The 16,506-nt window shown below is 33.9% G+C and overlaps 1 protein-coding gene across 3 annotated transcripts; it reads left to right on the top strand.

Moving 5' to 3' along the window:
- The first annotated feature begins 738 nt into the window (after nucleotides 1–738).
- LOC149172682 (uncharacterized) lies at nucleotides 739–15,311 on the top strand. Of its 3 annotated transcripts, none has more exons than XM_089427783.1 (6): nucleotides 739–854; nucleotides 1,193–1,380; nucleotides 13,293–13,496; nucleotides 13,608–13,806; nucleotides 13,986–14,291; nucleotides 14,390–15,311. In XM_089427783.1, the coding sequence occupies exons 2-6, from the start codon at nucleotides 1,224–1,226 to the stop codon at nucleotides 15,039–15,041; spliced, it is 1,518 nt and encodes a 505-aa protein (XP_089283909.1). In that variant the 5' UTR covers nucleotides 739–854; nucleotides 1,193–1,223; the 3' UTR covers nucleotides 15,042–15,311. The 3 variants fall into 3 exon arrangements, with proteins under 3 accessions (XP_089283909.1, XP_089283910.1, XP_089283912.1); XM_089427784.1 differs by lacking the exon at nucleotides 739–854 and adding an exon at nucleotides 975–1,075; XM_089427786.1 differs by lacking the exons at nucleotides 739–854; nucleotides 1,193–1,380 and adding an exon at nucleotides 12,971–13,068 and having other exon boundaries at nucleotides 13,249–13,496.
- Nucleotides 15,312–16,506: the final 1,195 nt, after the last annotated feature.

Raw genomic sequence — 16,506 nt, 5'->3', positions numbered from 1 at the left:
TATGTACTTTTAATTTGGTAAATATAATATACGTTTATATTTTAATACTTTAAACACATAAATAATTTATTAATTTTCATTTTCTAATAAAATAAAAATTGCAATTTTAATTTTTTTAAACAAAAAAAATATTCAAATATAATATTTGTATTTCTGTTTTTTAATAATATTTTAAAATTTAAAAAATTACTAATTTTCATTCTTTAATAAAATAAAATTTATAATTTTATTTTGTGAAAGAAGAAAAAAAAACCAAATATTTAATGTGCTTAAGTAAGATCTGCTCATTCAACTTGTCCTGATGATGAACGACAATGACAGCTGCTTCGAAACGCGTCGACAAAAGTTTTTCTATGTGATTTTCGCCGAAAATTCTTCAACATACCAAATATTATATTTATATATAAAACTAACATAAACATTTTATATAATTCATATATTTAATAACAAAATTCAAATATATTTTAAATATTAAAATTCAATTCTTTACTTTCTATTATTTTACTTAATAAATTTACAAGATTCCATAAATTACTTTCCCAAGCCACTCATGAAGATTCTCAAGATTGCTTTTCTAAATCCACTCATATATAATTTCTTCACACTCACACATCGTTCCTTCCTTCCCATGTGATATAATATAGGATACTTTTCTTCTTACCCACACATCATTCCTTCCTTGTAATAATATACTATACCTGTAAAGTTTCCTAAGATTCTTCAATACCCATACTTATACTAGCTTCTCTCACACAGACAATTCCTTCATTAATATCACACACTAATGGTTTATATATTTTGTATTTTAGATTACCTGACCAGTCCACTTAGGAGGAGCCCATTAACAATAATGTGTACGTAAAATTCAACGCCATGACAATATATTTGGCTGCAGTAAATGGAATATTTTTTTTATTTGAATCTGTTAATTGGAATGGCTATTATGGTTGAAATCTCAGCTAGCATTATAGTGAAATCTAGGTTTGAAATCCCAGCTAACATTATAGATGACTTGGTGTCTTAGTATGAATGTGGTAGTATTGAAATCTCAGCTAGCATTATAGTTCAAATCTAGGTTTGAAATTTCTACGAACTGGGCTTCACTTTACCTTCTGTTATTTTTTCTTGGCCATAAGTGAGTGGCCCTGTTTCCTTGGTGTTTCTGAGAGCGGCCTCTTTTGGTTTTCTGCAGGCTGCGCTCATCTCTGCCAGTTATTCCTTTAATGCACAGCCTTCCAATAAATCTCCTGTTACTGTTCTTCACGTTTGGAGTACTTCTGGATACCAGAGCAGCTGCCCCTGCCATTGCGGGTTTGGGATCTTCACAAAATTGGGTTTTCAAATCCCCTGCCAAAGGAAGAAAGCTCCCACCGAGTCAAGGTAAGCAAATTTGCAATTACTTTCTTTGGGGGTTTGAAGGGTTATATAAATTGCAAAAGGTTGTCTGGGTTCATTTTCTATGGATTGGGTTCTCTTCTCAGAAATTTCAGATTACCGATTTTCATGAAGTGCCACCTGAAATTTGAACATAAGCAATGAAACCTTGAATGCAATTGATGAAACATTCTGAAAAATGTCTGGTTGAGATCTGTTCCTTTACAACACTTATTATCAGACTTGCATCGGTGATTACATCTTGCACAGTAACACATTTTGTATCTGTGGGGTTGAGAGAAACTGTACCGATACTTTTATGTAAATTACTCATTTATCATTCACCGCCTTGACTTTAGTTTTTAAAATGTAGCTTTTACATGAGCCTTTTTAAAATATAAAATATTCCTTCAGTTTTTGCATATAAACTAATAGCAATCTTGGTTGTAGAAGGAGCCATTTTAAAAAATATTCCTTCAGTTTTTGCATATAAACTAATAGCAATCTTGGTTGTAGAAGGAGCCTTATCTTTGAAGATGACTTGGTTTCTTTCCAACCATATTCCCCAAATCCCAATTAGAAAAAGGGCCTTATGGTGGGGTTTTGTCTGAGATGCAAACCATAAAGAAAGACATTCATCAATACTTTAAATATGATTTATTAATCATTTCAAAAAATATATATTTTTTAAAGGTAAAAGTAAGTTATAAAATTTTTGCGTTACAGAGTTTGATATTTCTGTGCTTTTGATAAATTTAAGATATAGTCTTAGTAAGATTATATGTTTGAAGATTATGTACACTTTAATAAATAAGTTTTTTTGCCGTGTAAAGGAAATGACCTCATATTTAAATTTGGTATTTAATTAAATTGTAACTTTGAAATTAAATTATTATTATTATTATTTATATGGACGAGGTATCTATGCATGCACTTAAAATGATGGAGTAGCTCTAAAAATGTTCCACCTCCTTGCAACTCAAAGGGAAAATGGAGAGCCAAGTTAATGATTCTCCTTTGTAGTGGAAGGATGACAATAAATCATCCAAAGCCATTCTATCTAGAGAGCAGCTCAATCCATTATTTGTATAGGTTGATGAGAGCCCCTACAATTATGGAAAATACAAGTACCCAATGTTTTAAAGCTAGGCTCATTTTTTTTTAAATGACAATGTTTTAGCTATGGATGGATATCATTGGGTTAGAGCAAAAAATACTTAGTTTGACTAGAACTTAATTGGTTAACATCTCAAACTCTTGTTCTTATCTTTATGTTTGTGGTTTTCTATGGGTTAACATGATTAGAATAGCTAGTTTTTAATGGAGTGAGGGTGATTAGACTTAGAATTGCGTTGTTCACAACCTAGAGTTGTGAATGTATCCCATTACCTTATTCATCTTATTTGCAGTGTCTTTGTATACCCTCCCTAATTTAATCACTCATAAGGCAATTTTGTTTTCTCTATATAATCATTAACTTGGCTCTCCACCTTCCTGGCATTTAATGCTTACTCTAGTTTGTGGTGACATTTGTTTTTATTAATGTTGGCCGCTACCCTTTAATTTCTTAGAGTTTTCAAGTGCATAGTCCTTGCCTTACTCTTCTAATTGTAATTTATCTCTAACTCTTTCAATCACTTTTGGCCATGGTGGAGATCCCCTTACACTCTCACTATGGTTGACAGGTTGATTGTTCCCTCATTTGTCAGGTGGTCGCAAACGTCTCTTGTCTAACGAAAACCATGCCAAAGACTTTGCATTTGAAAATAGAAAACCTGGACTTGTAAAAAAAACAACACAACTATTGGTCTGAAAGCACATGTCACAGTCGTATCACATACTCAAACTCATCAATGCATACCACATATCCAAACATGTGATGTAAGTGAAACGAAGGACTTTCATAGTTGATTCTTAGCTAAAAACAAAGACGAGATGTTAAAAATGGATATAAGTTGTCAATAGAAAACATACAACAAACGCCCAAAAATCATGTAGAAGTAGAGTTCGAAGGATGGATCCTTGACCTAGGGTATTCTAGAACATGTGATAGAAAGGTATTTATGCTAACATATTTATATTGGTTGAATAAATCCTTCATTGCTAAAATAATGGAGGAGAAATGTAGCCAACACCAAAATATTCTACACAAGATAAATGTGATGGAAAGAAAATTTGATACCCTACACAAAAATATCTTGAATGTTGAGATTATAATGCATATTCATTTAGAGAATCAGATTAAAAACAAAGAAGAAAATGATTACGATCTAATTCATGGACCCTAATTGAAACCCAGTTTCATACATGAAGACAGTGAAACCTAGATGGGTCAACAACGATGGCAAGTTCAAGGACATGAGTAATTGGAATAATTCCTTCTATTTTTGTGAGCTTGAAAGAAAAGAAGTTGGAGTCCCTTCGATGCCATGTTATATGGTTTTCTTCCTGTTGTTTTGAATAGCTTACAAAAGCATAGATATAAACTCTCACATTTTATGATTTATGGTTAGACCTGTGATGAGGGAAAGCCTCGAGTTTCTTTAACTTGTAATGGTCCCAGTTTATTTATAAGGTGGTAATTCCTATTTTTTTGGTAAGCTTGAAAGAAAAGTTGGAGTCCCTTCGATACCATGTTCTATTATTTTTTTCCCTCTTGTTTTGAATAGCTTACAAAAGCATAGATATAAACTCTCACATTTTATGATTTATTATTAGACTTGTGACAAGGCCCAGCCATAAGTTTCTTTAACTTGTAATTGTCATAGTTTATTTATAAGGTGGAAGGTCATTGATATAATTAATGGTACTCATTTTTTTATGTTAATTTAATATAAATATTCATTATCTTAAAAATATTATTATTATTTTAAAATGAATTATATTTTTATTAATATTTTTATACTATTTTATAGCATACATTTATCCCTGGATGGGGTGTTTCGCATGTGAGAGGGTGGGGGTGAGGATTTTGCTATCCTACTTGGTCATCCGAGCAAGGACGTGTTATCACACCCCCTTAGCTATTCATTCAACCACATGAGCTTTAGCATGACGAAAAACATAATTTTGTGGTCCGACACCATGCAACTAAAACACCACCATTGCCCTTCAAACCTCTATCAAATTTGCTTCACTTGGCAAACAAATTATTGCATGATTGCTTGATCTCCTCCCCTCGTGTGGCCGAGTAGACTTTGTTGCCACTAAGTATGGCATTCAATGCAATAGTCCACCTGACAAACAATCTTACTATCTAATCGCTTGATCTCCTCATCTGGCGTGACTGAGCAGACTCTGTCGCCACCAAGTATGTCATTTTATGTCACAGTCTTGGTAATTCATAGCTCCACTATCACCAGAAACCTTTGACAAAAGGATATTAGGCAAGATGGGGAAATTCCAAAAGGCTAATTCAAGTGCTTTGATGGTTCAGTCCTCCTCTAAACAAGGAAGCCTAGCTCTTGAGCAATAGATTATATTGGCTTGGTCCTCTGAGCCATGTTTGTAATGCTCCAACGCTCCTAGATTTCCAGGCAAAATTCACAGAAGGGAAAGATAGCTCATTAACAAGATTTACTCCATGAAGCTGGCATTTTCCCTCCTTAACTTCAACTGGAAACCCAACTCACTCTGCAACAATATTTACTATATAGCAGTCTATCGAGCATCCCGGAACCAGCCAAAGCATTCTACATTGGTGAAAATGTATTACAATAGCCAGGTGGCTTTTCACTAGGGGAAGTCTACCATATTCTCCTCTTGGCTCTCCTTTTCGTCCTCTTTCATTGGTTTTCTTGCCTTGACCTTCAGTCCTAGTAACAACATGGTCTCATATTCTTATCCGTCGATGGCTAATCCCCTGCACTTCCATGGGGACTTCTCCCTCTCATGGCCCTTGGCTCTTTGCAGAGCTCTTTCTTGTTGGTTCTTTCGTTTGCTAGCACCCTCCCAGCCAATTTTCCTCTTGTTTGACGACTAACTTTTGTTTGGGTCATGGACCTAGGTTTGCTTTATTGTTACTGCCTTTACACCTATCAATCTTTGTCTCTTCCTTGACACATAAGTAGTGTTCCTTGGCCTTTCTCTCCTCCCTATTTAGTCGACATGCTAGGCCAGTGAGCATGTGTCCACATGAGCGCAACATACTATCAAGAATGGGCTAGTTGAGGCAGCACATGAACTCATCATAGGGTGGAGGAAGCATCAACTCACTTTCAAGAATTTACCCCCGTCTCCTATTAAAGAAGAAATCACGCATGCTAAACAGAACAAAACCAACCTGAGGCACCTTCTCTCGAACATGGAGGTAATGATAGACTTGGTTGATTAGGTGCTTGATATAGGGCACACACGTGATCATTTCAATCAGTATATGCACATGATGAACTTGTACTGGCACATGAAATCCTATTCAACAAGGTTCTCCTTGATCGACATGCGAAGGGAGACAACCTTCACCTCTCCATGGAACATTTGCATCGATAGATGACGAACTTGAATCAATGATTGATGTGCATAGAGAAGCACCTTGACATCCTTTCTACTACTAGCTACTCATCGGGAAGCAACAAGGAACCGATCCAAGTTGCAACAACAAATTCAAACCCCTCTTCCTAGTCTCCTCACTATTGTTATGTCTTTGGTTTTGCAATTCCTTCTTTACTTGTCTTTCTTTTATGGCCCTGAGGGCCCGCATATTAGCATATGTATGGTATATTTTGAATTTTTGGGCAATTTTTTGTCTGTTGTCTCTCTTATGCATGTACATTTTTGGATATGATTAGGTTTTCATAGTGACCAACCAATATAAACCCAATGCAATCTATTGTTTAGAAGGCAATACAAATATTTATTCCACAAAAAAATATTATACATTTAAACATTTATTTGAATTCTAATAATTTATAAATTATAGGCATTATAATAAAATATTTTTGCTAAAAAGTTATCTATTGTAAAAATAATTTTATTTTTTCAAGTGTAAAATATTCTTATATTTTATATGGAGAATATACATGTTTTAGTCCTCTAGGAACTATTTCTAAAAACAAAGCTTAAAGCCATTACATCAAAGCTTATTCTCAACAACAAGGCTCAAACCCATTACATCAAAACTTATCGTGTGATAGCATATCACTTGTGAAAATAAACTTAGATAAAAAATCTCAATCATTCCTCCCTCAACCTAAAATAATATATATATATATATAATATTATAATATTCTATTGTAAAAACCATTAAAATTATCAATTTTAACCTTTGTAAATTGAAATAGAGATTCATTTAATACCCACAACTTTATCATTTTACAAGGACACTTCGAAGGAAGTAGAACCCTCATCTTTTATCTTTAATCATTATCTTTTAACTTTATTCAAAATTTCAAATACGATTCTAACTCTGCCTTTGCTCAATCATATATCTATGTAATAGAGATCCGATCAATTTTATACTAATAAGTAACTTATACATATATTTTAATAAAAAATCGTTTTTTGCATTTATGATTTTAAATAAATAATAGCATTCTTCATCACATTACAATGATTTAAGAACTAACTTTTACTATTATATTTTAGATCATATAGTCTGTTTTACTCGATCAATATCAATTTCATTATACAAAAGGATATAAACGTGGGATAAATTAGATTAATCCTTTCGATCAATATCAATTTCATTATACAAAGGGATATAAACGTGGGATAAATTAGATTAATCCTTTTTCTATATGGTTTACCAAACATTTTAAAAATAATTATTAATCAACCATTATTTAATCGTATTTTAATATTTATATTATTATTTAATCAAATTTTAATAATATTTTTAATATAATTATTAATTAATAAATATTTAATTATAAATTAAAATCTAAGTAAATTTTGAATTTAAAGGTTTTTTTGTTTATATATATATATATATGAATGTTATAGATTTACCTTAATTTTGGATTTATCAAGGGAAGATAAATCCAATTTTTTAAGGTGTAATTTTATTTATTTTTTATTTTTTTACAATAAAAAATATAATTAAAAAATGTTTACATCTAGAGGGTTTTGTTTTATTTTTGCATTTAATAGATTCAAATTTAAAATAGATTTATGTTGGCTCTCGTTATATATGCACCATTAGTCAACTCCTTTCTAAGCATGAAAATAATTCCGCATCTCTTTAATTTTGACAATTAGTCCAACAAATGTGTTAAATCTTAAGGATAAAACATCTTTTTCTCTACACACACACACGTATCTTTGATATTGAAAAGCACATATAAACACACATATATTTTATTTATTGGGTATATTTAATATACACACCTCTAGCATACTTAGCAGTAACAAATAATTAAAATTTTCAATGAAGAAACTACACATCTCACTCATTCTAAAAAGTCAAAAGTACTTATAGAAAAAATATCAATTACTTTATCTCTTTCTATATAAAGTTGATGTAAGATTATATCATTTGAAGTAGATATTGAACTAATCACACATACTAGAAAGTAAAAAGCACTTATGGAACAAATTGATTTTTTTTAACTATCATTTACTTTATCTCTCGTTATATATGAAATTCATGGGAAACAATGTTACCTAAGGTGGACATTGAATTTTTTTTATTTTGGTGAAGATTCCATTGTAATCTTTTTTTTTTTCTTTTTTTCTTTTTGTTTAAATAGGTATTATTTTATTTCTTTTAATGTAATATTACTATACAACATCTTTCTCTCTCATACTCAATTGTATTCACATTTTTTTAAGTAATATTTTTTTGTGAGTTAATTTTTATATTATCTTTGAAATTAAAGTGGCCTAGATCCACCTCAAAGGAAACCATATATGTTGGTTGATAATAAGAGAGACAAAGTATCAACATAAAGAAACGACAAACAACCACAATGGTGCCATATCAAAACATGATTATAAGATAAAACAAAAAAACTACAAAACAACACACTCACGAATCTAAAGATTTCATAAGAGCAAGGTCCCTTGCACTTATACCAGTTGGCGCAAAGGGATTGAGCTCACATTGGAGGTGACTCTCCAAGTGAGCCAAGCAAACATCTAATCTCTCTAGACAATACCATTGATAATGCTACACCATTTGTATCTCGTTCAGGGATGAAATGATATCATTCCTATCTTCATGTTTCTCCTTCATAACTCAACTTAGTTAATATTTTCCAGCTACTAGTGTAGGGTGATAGAATGTAGGCATTGGTTCCTTCTTCCCATGGTATGACTAGGGTCAGGGAGAAAATTTGACACCTCCTCGATAACTTTTGAAGCTAAATAGGCCTAGTGATCACTAATGGCATAGGTCTCCTATTGATGAATCTCCTCCCAAATGCTAGGAGAATTCGATGAGTGATAAATGGCAACCACCTCCTAGGCCTGGGTTTGAGCACGCGGTTGACCTTGTTGGCTACTCCCACTAGCCCCTCTATGACTATGCATCCTCTAACGAGGCATTGAGGTCAAATAAAAATGATACCAGGCCTAAAACCAAGGCCTTACTCAACTCCTCCAAAGAGTGAAAAATCTAACCAAGTCCCCCTTGACTATGAACCAGTGACAGTAGAGACAACAGAGTCCCACGAGCCACCCCGAAGAAACAACAAACCAATATAGAATTGACCCACATAAACGATGCCTTGCATGAACTCCAAATAACCATGCAACCATAGGTTGAAATGTGCAGGACAGGGTTAGACCAAAGAGCGAGACACCATCCGTATTAAGCCATAAAATCCACAAAAGGAGAAGGAAAGGACCAAAAATTGAAGATATCACAGGAACCACCAAAGACCCAAAGACCTTGAGATACAAAAGAGAGGGAGACTTCGAGTGTACTGTAGGAGGACTACTAGAAAGGAACCACCCACAAATATAAAAAGGAAGATAAAATTCATAGAGTAGGAGGGAAACCAATACCCAAAAACTGCTACTTAGGATTGTCGAGGTTGACAGAATCCTTAACCTTAGTCGCTAATCGATGGTGTCAATAAACTCTACTTTAAGATTTTGTAAACTGCACAGAATTTTGACTCTCAAATTTTGACAACTTCAATATCTAGTATTGAGTTGTCACCCACTCCCTTGAATGGACAATGTGAGCACCCAAAATTTGAAAGCAGAAGAATTTGTATGTTGTCATGGGTCACAAATACTATTGTACCATAGGCATGCAACCCTCGAATTAAGAAAGACCGAACATTACTCCATGACTTAGCCAAGTTGTCCTCGGCTTCAAAATCCATTGTGTTGAGTAGATGAAAATATAATCCCTGCAGTGACGGGGGTGGAATCGAAACAATACATGAATACCATAATATATGCAATAAGAAATCAAGTCGAGGGCCCTACAAAGAATGAACCATCACACCAAAGGAAATAAAGCCTCGCATGCTTCGTGCATGGGAGGGGTTGGCCATGCAACCCCCTCTTAATGCAGTGGGAGGTGGTGGGGTGGAAAGCACCCTTCTCGACCTATGTTAACACTTGTTCTCATGCCAAATATTTTTCAAGTAATATGAAATGATATATAAAATCATTTTTATTTTTTCAAATATGAAAATTGGGATTCCCCACATCTCAATATATATTTTGTTTCAACCAAAATCTTTTCATTAATTCATAAAAAAGGTACAACATAAGGACATAAAGCCCACTGCTCTCCTGACTTCACTCTAACTGGATTTGTTAGCCACGAGAGTGGTAAAAAAATTGAGTAGGAAGTGTCATTTTTTACATAATCCCGAGAGACAAAAAAGACAAATTACCTAAAACACGTGAAGAACTATAAAACAACCAACAAACAACATAATTCAAAGGTGAACATCTGATGCTTGAGAAGCGTTTGGGGCCGCAACAGGGCCATGATCCCTGTGAGCATGAAATTCAATGTAAGTTAGGCACGCCTTCATCTCTTCCAATCATTCACTATCTCGACATTGGCTCTGACACAAAGATACCAAATGGTCCAATATGTCCCACTGATTATACTAAATCTCATTGAGCAATGCAATCACCTCATTCTTATCATCATAATGTTGTAGCCAAAGGTCTTCTACAACATTCGAGATGTTGCACAACTGCTCAACAATAGATTCTAGTGTGGGTGGTTACTCTACTCGACTTGACGACTAGGCCTGAATCTGGGCAACTTCCCCCACCATATCCACACCACCAGTCATGTCCGCATTCGCCACTCCTGCCCACTTGTGTGGTTGGCCTCGAGGTCTTGCTCCATGCCAGGCTCGACCTCATTAGTGCAACATGGACACTGTATCTCCAAGACACCAGGAAAGGGCCTTAAAATTACAGGGAAGCAACCCACTTCTCTAGGGCCCAGTGCTCCACACCTCCAAATAACACGAAGCCACACTATGGTTCCAATGTTTCCTGACACATCCAAAGTACCAAGATTGACACAAGCCCTTACACAGAGTCCAATTAACACCAGTGTCGAGAAATGGATTCTCTGTGAAATCACTAAGACGAAAATGCCCTTCAATTGTGTTCCTCGAATACCCCAATTCGAAGCTTCACAACCGAAACTCATACTCCCAGTAAAAAAACTAAACTGAGCATGCCAACCACATTCCAACCCCAGGACCAAAATGATAATTGAAACTAACAGGAGGTACCAAAATTACCACTACACCACCAAGGGTTCGAAAGTCTCTCCAAGAGTTGATCTCTGTAGAATGAATTTGTGCAATAGGAGCTCCCACCCACGATTCAGGAGGTTATTTCAAGCATCCAAGAACCCCCTCCCCTGGATCTCACACCACCTTGAAATGCACTCGACCAAGCACAAAGCCGGGATAAATATGCTATCCATAATCACCAACCAAGACAAAGCTTCCAAAACCAACGAGCATGCATAGGTGTTCCTGTGGATACTCAATATTCGTAAAGCCTCCCTCCTTATTGCCCATACCAAGAGACCAAAAATGTATGCAATTGTAAATCATCCAAGGCTTTAAACATGTTTTCACCTTCTCGATAGTTCAACCATTTTGGTGCCACCTGTCATGGCTACCTCGCCACTTCGAAGCATGTGTCATTCCCCATTAATCCACCCAACGTGAACCATATGATGTCCCCTTTGTTCATCCACCCCCAAGAGGGTCACGTCCCAATAAATTTTAATATTATTAATTTTTCTAATTTTTTTTCAAATAATATTTGAAATGGTATATAAAATAGTCAAAGGATCTTTAACTTAAGTGGGTTTGTGAACAATTGGTTTGTCTAGTTGTGGGTTCAAGTCTTGGGAGGTTATGTGTTTTTTAGTTGGCATGTTTGTGGCTTTTGTGAAATTAATGAAATAGTTGTATTTGGTGTAATAGTGACCATCAATCTTTCCGATTTAACGATTCTCCTTTGCATTTATGAATTAGTTAAATTTGGTGTAATAGTGGCAGCAGGGAAAATTTTAAAGATGGAAAACTATCTTGATGTTTAAAAACATTGGTGAATCTCACTAGTCCCTAATCTGCAAAATATAAAATGTTTATCTATGTACTTGTAAAATTATTCAAATTTATAATGATTTTATATATAGTCTCTATATAATTTTGACGATTTTTAAGATAAAATAAATTTATATTGTAAAATTTGGGCAAATCATTTTTATAAAAAATGGAAATTGGAGAATCTTTTTTTGGAAAAATCATAGAAAATTAGCCCACCTGCGAAAATTATCTTCTAAAATTTTCCATGAATAACAGTCACTTTCCAAATTACAGATTCCCCAAAAACTCTTATCATATATATAAAATTAGAAATATAAATTTATTATAATACAAATTTAAATATTCTATAATATATTGAAAATTTAACAATCACAATAAAAGTTGTCCACATTGATTTAAAAATTAATTATTGAAAAACTAATAACTGTAATATTTATTTATTTTCTAATTATTTAAATTTTATAACAAATTATTTTAATTCCAATTAATTATTAAAAGACTAATAACTTTAATCTTTTTTTAATGATTTAAAATCTATACCAAATTATTTTAATTTATGAAAAAAGGTAATTTCTAAACGAAGGCATCATTAAAAAGTTTATGAAAAACTACTCTATTTTTTAAAGAGATAACTTTAAAATATCAGGAGAGAAGTAGAGGAGAGAGCCATCTTTTATATAAAATGTTTATATAAAAAATAAATTCAATATGATGTACTCCCTTAATTTAATTCACTACCATCCTATATTTAAAATGCTTCACTCTCTATTCACTTTGTACATCTTGGATTACTTATTCCTTTAATTAAAATAATTGATTAACACATTTATAAGGGTTTTGATGAATTAACAATCACCCTATATAACAATGAAATTAAAAATAAAAAGTATACTCCGAATCAGGTAATAAGGATGTGTGATCCCTTGGGGATTGAGGAGCCTTCTTAATTTTCGATGGAACAACACGCTGATAATATAGACTATGGGGTTTGAATGTTCATTGATGGGTTAATGGATATAGTGACAAATAATATTGGAGTTTGCTCCATGCGTTCTTGAGTTTTTTTGGCTAGATTGTCTCTGTTAAATGATAGAATTCGCAGAAGAGAAATGATATGAATGATCATTTTATTTCCTCTCTGTGGTTGGAGAGAAGACGTGGAGCAAGAGACAACATCATTCTTCACATCCTTTGTTAGCAAGTGAGATAAGTTCGTTAGTTGTTAAAAAATGTTGCAGTTTGTTAATTAATTGCAAAAACATAGTTACCGGTTGAAAGAATGTTGCAGTTTGTTAATTGATTGCAAAAACATAGTTGCAGGTTGACAGACATTTCCGCACGATTTTCCAAATGATTTATTTTAATTGACTTTGGATGGCAGAGGATTAATTCAGAAACACTTTGTGGAACCTCTCCTGTATTCAGATATGGAATATCATGTGCATGATCGACATATGAACAGATCGAGCTATCTACCGGGACATCCTTTTTCGGAGAAACATATCAAGCATTACTCCAACTTCCATCAGATATTGTTAGTTGGAGAAGGGGACTTTTCTTTTTCTTTATCTCTGGCTAAGGCATTTGGGTCTGCAGAAAACATGGTTGCCACCTCTCTTGACAGTAGAGGTCTCAAACGTTTCCTCCAATTTTTCTGTGTGTTTTCTTGTTGTGTTTATGATTGCTATTGTATACGTTTTGTGTTATGATTTAGTTTCTATATTTATGCCCTTGATGCAGAGAAGCTGCAACAGTTTTATAATTCAGCCCATGAGACTCTTTCAGAGTTGGAAAGGCTTGGAGCACTGGTATTGCATGGCGTTGATGTAACCACAATGGAGGAGCACCATATCATAATGAAGATGAAGTTCCATAGAATTGTCTACAACTTCCCTCATGCAGGATTTTGGGGACGGGAATCCCATTCAACAGTTATCAAGTAAGTTTCTTTTAGACTTTATATAATTTCCTGCTCCAACAACATTTATGAAAGTGATATAATGATTAATCCTTTTGTTAAATCAAGGTATTTATTTTGTAAGTGGAGATTAGAGCATCTGATCACAAATGCATGAAAAATATTATAGTTGGTCAATTTTTTTTATTTTTTACTTTCAGGAAGCACCGCCAGTTGTTGAAGATGTTTTTCAAGAATGCAAAGACTATGGTAAGCGAAATTGGAGAAATTCATGTTACTCACCAAGAAAGAGACCCATACAATAAGTGGGAGTTAGTGAAACAAGCAAAAGAATGTGGCTTACTTTTGAAAGAGTCGGTTAATTTTAGAAAAGAAGACTATCCTGGCTACGTTAATAGAAGGGGAGCTCCACCTAAAGCTGGTGTAACATATAGAATGGGAGCTCCACCCTATGCTGGTGAAACATTCTTTTTGGGAGAGTGTCGAACTTATAAGTTTGTCCTATGGTAAAAGCATTCTGGAACAAGCTTTTTGTATAAGACATCTTCCTTTGTAGGATAGCATTGTTACATACTTTTTCTTATTTGAAATTTCCATTTTGCAGTCCAGACATCCTTTACAAGCGCGAAATAATGGCCATACAAGCAGAAACAGAAAAAGCTGAATTAAAGAGGCAGAGGGATGCGGCCCTTTTGAAAAAAGATGCAATTATGAGAAAAGAGGCATGCCTTAAGGAAACTATTTTGGAGCTTGAATATGAAAGGCGAGCAAGGAACGATGCTGAAACAGAAAATGCTGAATTAAAGAGGCAGAGGGATGCGGCCCTTTTGAAAAAAGATGCAATTATGAGAAAAGAGGCATGCCTTAAGGAAACTATTTTGGAGCTTGAATATGAAAGGCGAGCAAGGAACGATGCTGAAACAGAAAATGCTGAATTAAAGAGGCAGAGGGATGCGGCCCTTTTGAAAAAAGATGCAATTATGAGAAAAGAGGCATGCCTTAAGGAAACTATTTTGGAGCTTGAATATGAAAGGCGAGCAAGGAACGATGCTGAAACAGAAAATGCAGAATTAGAGGCATCGTTAAACCACTCGATGATTTTAATCAAGGAATTAAAAAAGCAAAGGGATGAGGCCCTCCATCAAAAGGAAGAAGCTGGCAAACCAAAAATGCAGAAAGGAATGATGCCCTTATTTGTGTCTTCTTCTGTGGCTTTTGCATTATTTTTATTTCTTAAATGTAGAAATAAAAATTAAAGGAGCCTCCAAGAATGAGCAATACTGTAGCAATGACGATTTTATAGTATAACCTGCCTTCCATTCCTGTGTATATTATTGTGTAGCTAGTGTGCTTTTTTAACATTTATATGTTGCTCTATAATGACAAACTCTGGTCAAAGAGCTACTACAGTGAGTTATTTGTCAGACAAGTATGCTCTCTGTAGCTTGGCCTCAGGTCTCCTACTTGTTTGGGATGAGTAATTCTTGTTTTGTTTGTAATTATATTAAAATATGTAATTGATGGGAGGGAGATAGAAATAGTCCCTATGTGAATAGCATTGTGTGTTTGTCTTAAAACAAAGTTTGATGTACTTATATGTTGCAATTATTTTGTTAAATAAAACATATAAAAAAAATGTTGATATGTGTAAACATGTTTATTTTCCAATTTTTATACATGGTATTAGAGTTGATAAAATCTTGATCATCTCCCAATTTTTCTACTACATGGTATTAGAGTTGGTACAACAGTCAACCCTAATGCTCTCACAGTAGGAACTGTGATCACACAAATTCTACATTGTAAATCTAGGATAAACGAGTGGATTGTTTTTATAAATGATTTCTATGATGTGTTCGTGATAATTTGTTTAACCATAGAGGCTATGAGATCAAGTGCATGGTGGGTTGTTGAATTTGTCACAATGGAAGATAACATTAAGATTTAATTGTGTTTTTTTTCGTTTTTTTAATTGAGGAAATTGTGTTTGAAACAACTTTAAGCATATATAGTTGTGTTGGGGATTAGACCACATTATTTATGGAGACTAAATCTCTTCACCTAATCATTGGACTACATCCTCAAAACTCTTATAATTTATGTTACACAGATGGCCTATTGAGATACAAATCCGAGTGTTCGTCTGCCAAAAGTGCGGATTGTTAAAGTGACCAGACAAAGATGACAGTAATCTGCTATTAGTGCTGGTGATGATTGAGATCTAGTGATAGTAAACTACCCGTGATGATCTTGCTTGAGTTGTAACTTGTCGCATGATGCTTAGTTCATGAATGGAGTTGTACGTGTAAGCCGTAATTGAGCAGAGATGCATGGCCCTGCGTATTGTTAGATCTCTCAAAAATAGTGAGGTCTTGAGATGTCGTTGATGGCAGCTTGTTCCATTGTGTTTTATGTGTTCAATGGTTGTGAGGAAAACACATGGGAAATCCTTAATATGACATAGATAGATGTTATTGGTATGACAGAGTTGAATTTATGTGACGTACTTACGAAGAATGTATGGTAGGTGAAGGGAAATGTTTTTTTTAATATGTCACTATAAATTTTGTTAAAATTGACCGATTGAACAATTACAACTCTTTTGAGGAGATTATTGAATAGAAATGTCAAAGATGCAAAAGTCAAAGATGTGGATGAAGATTCCACATACCTCAACAATTGAAAAGGAAGGATAGGCTTAGAAAGTAGAAGTTTTATGTA

This window comes from Pinus tabuliformis, chromosome 4_2, assembly GCF_031772625.1.
Source record: "Pinus tabuliformis cultivar Carrire ecotype Pingquan chromosome 4_2, CPIR1, whole genome shotgun sequence".
Lineage (NCBI taxonomy): Eukaryota > Viridiplantae > Streptophyta > Pinopsida > Pinales > Pinaceae > Pinus > Pinus tabuliformis.
This window is presented reverse-complemented; position numbering and strand designations above follow the sequence as displayed.

Bases quoted from the DNA above. Each gene is read 5' to 3' on its own strand.
- LOC149172682 (XM_089427783.1), top strand. From the start codon at position 1,224: ATGCACAGCCTTCCAATAAATCTCCTGTTACTGTTCTTCACGTTTGGA. The intron at 13,497-13,607 runs GTCTCAAACGTT...CCCTTGATGCAG, and splicing joins CACCTCTCTTGACAGTAGAG to AGAAGCTGCAACAGTTTTAT. The intron at 13,807-13,985 runs GTAAGTTTCTTT...TTTTACTTTCAG, and splicing joins TCCCATTCAACAGTTATCAA to GAAGCACCGCCAGTTGTTGA.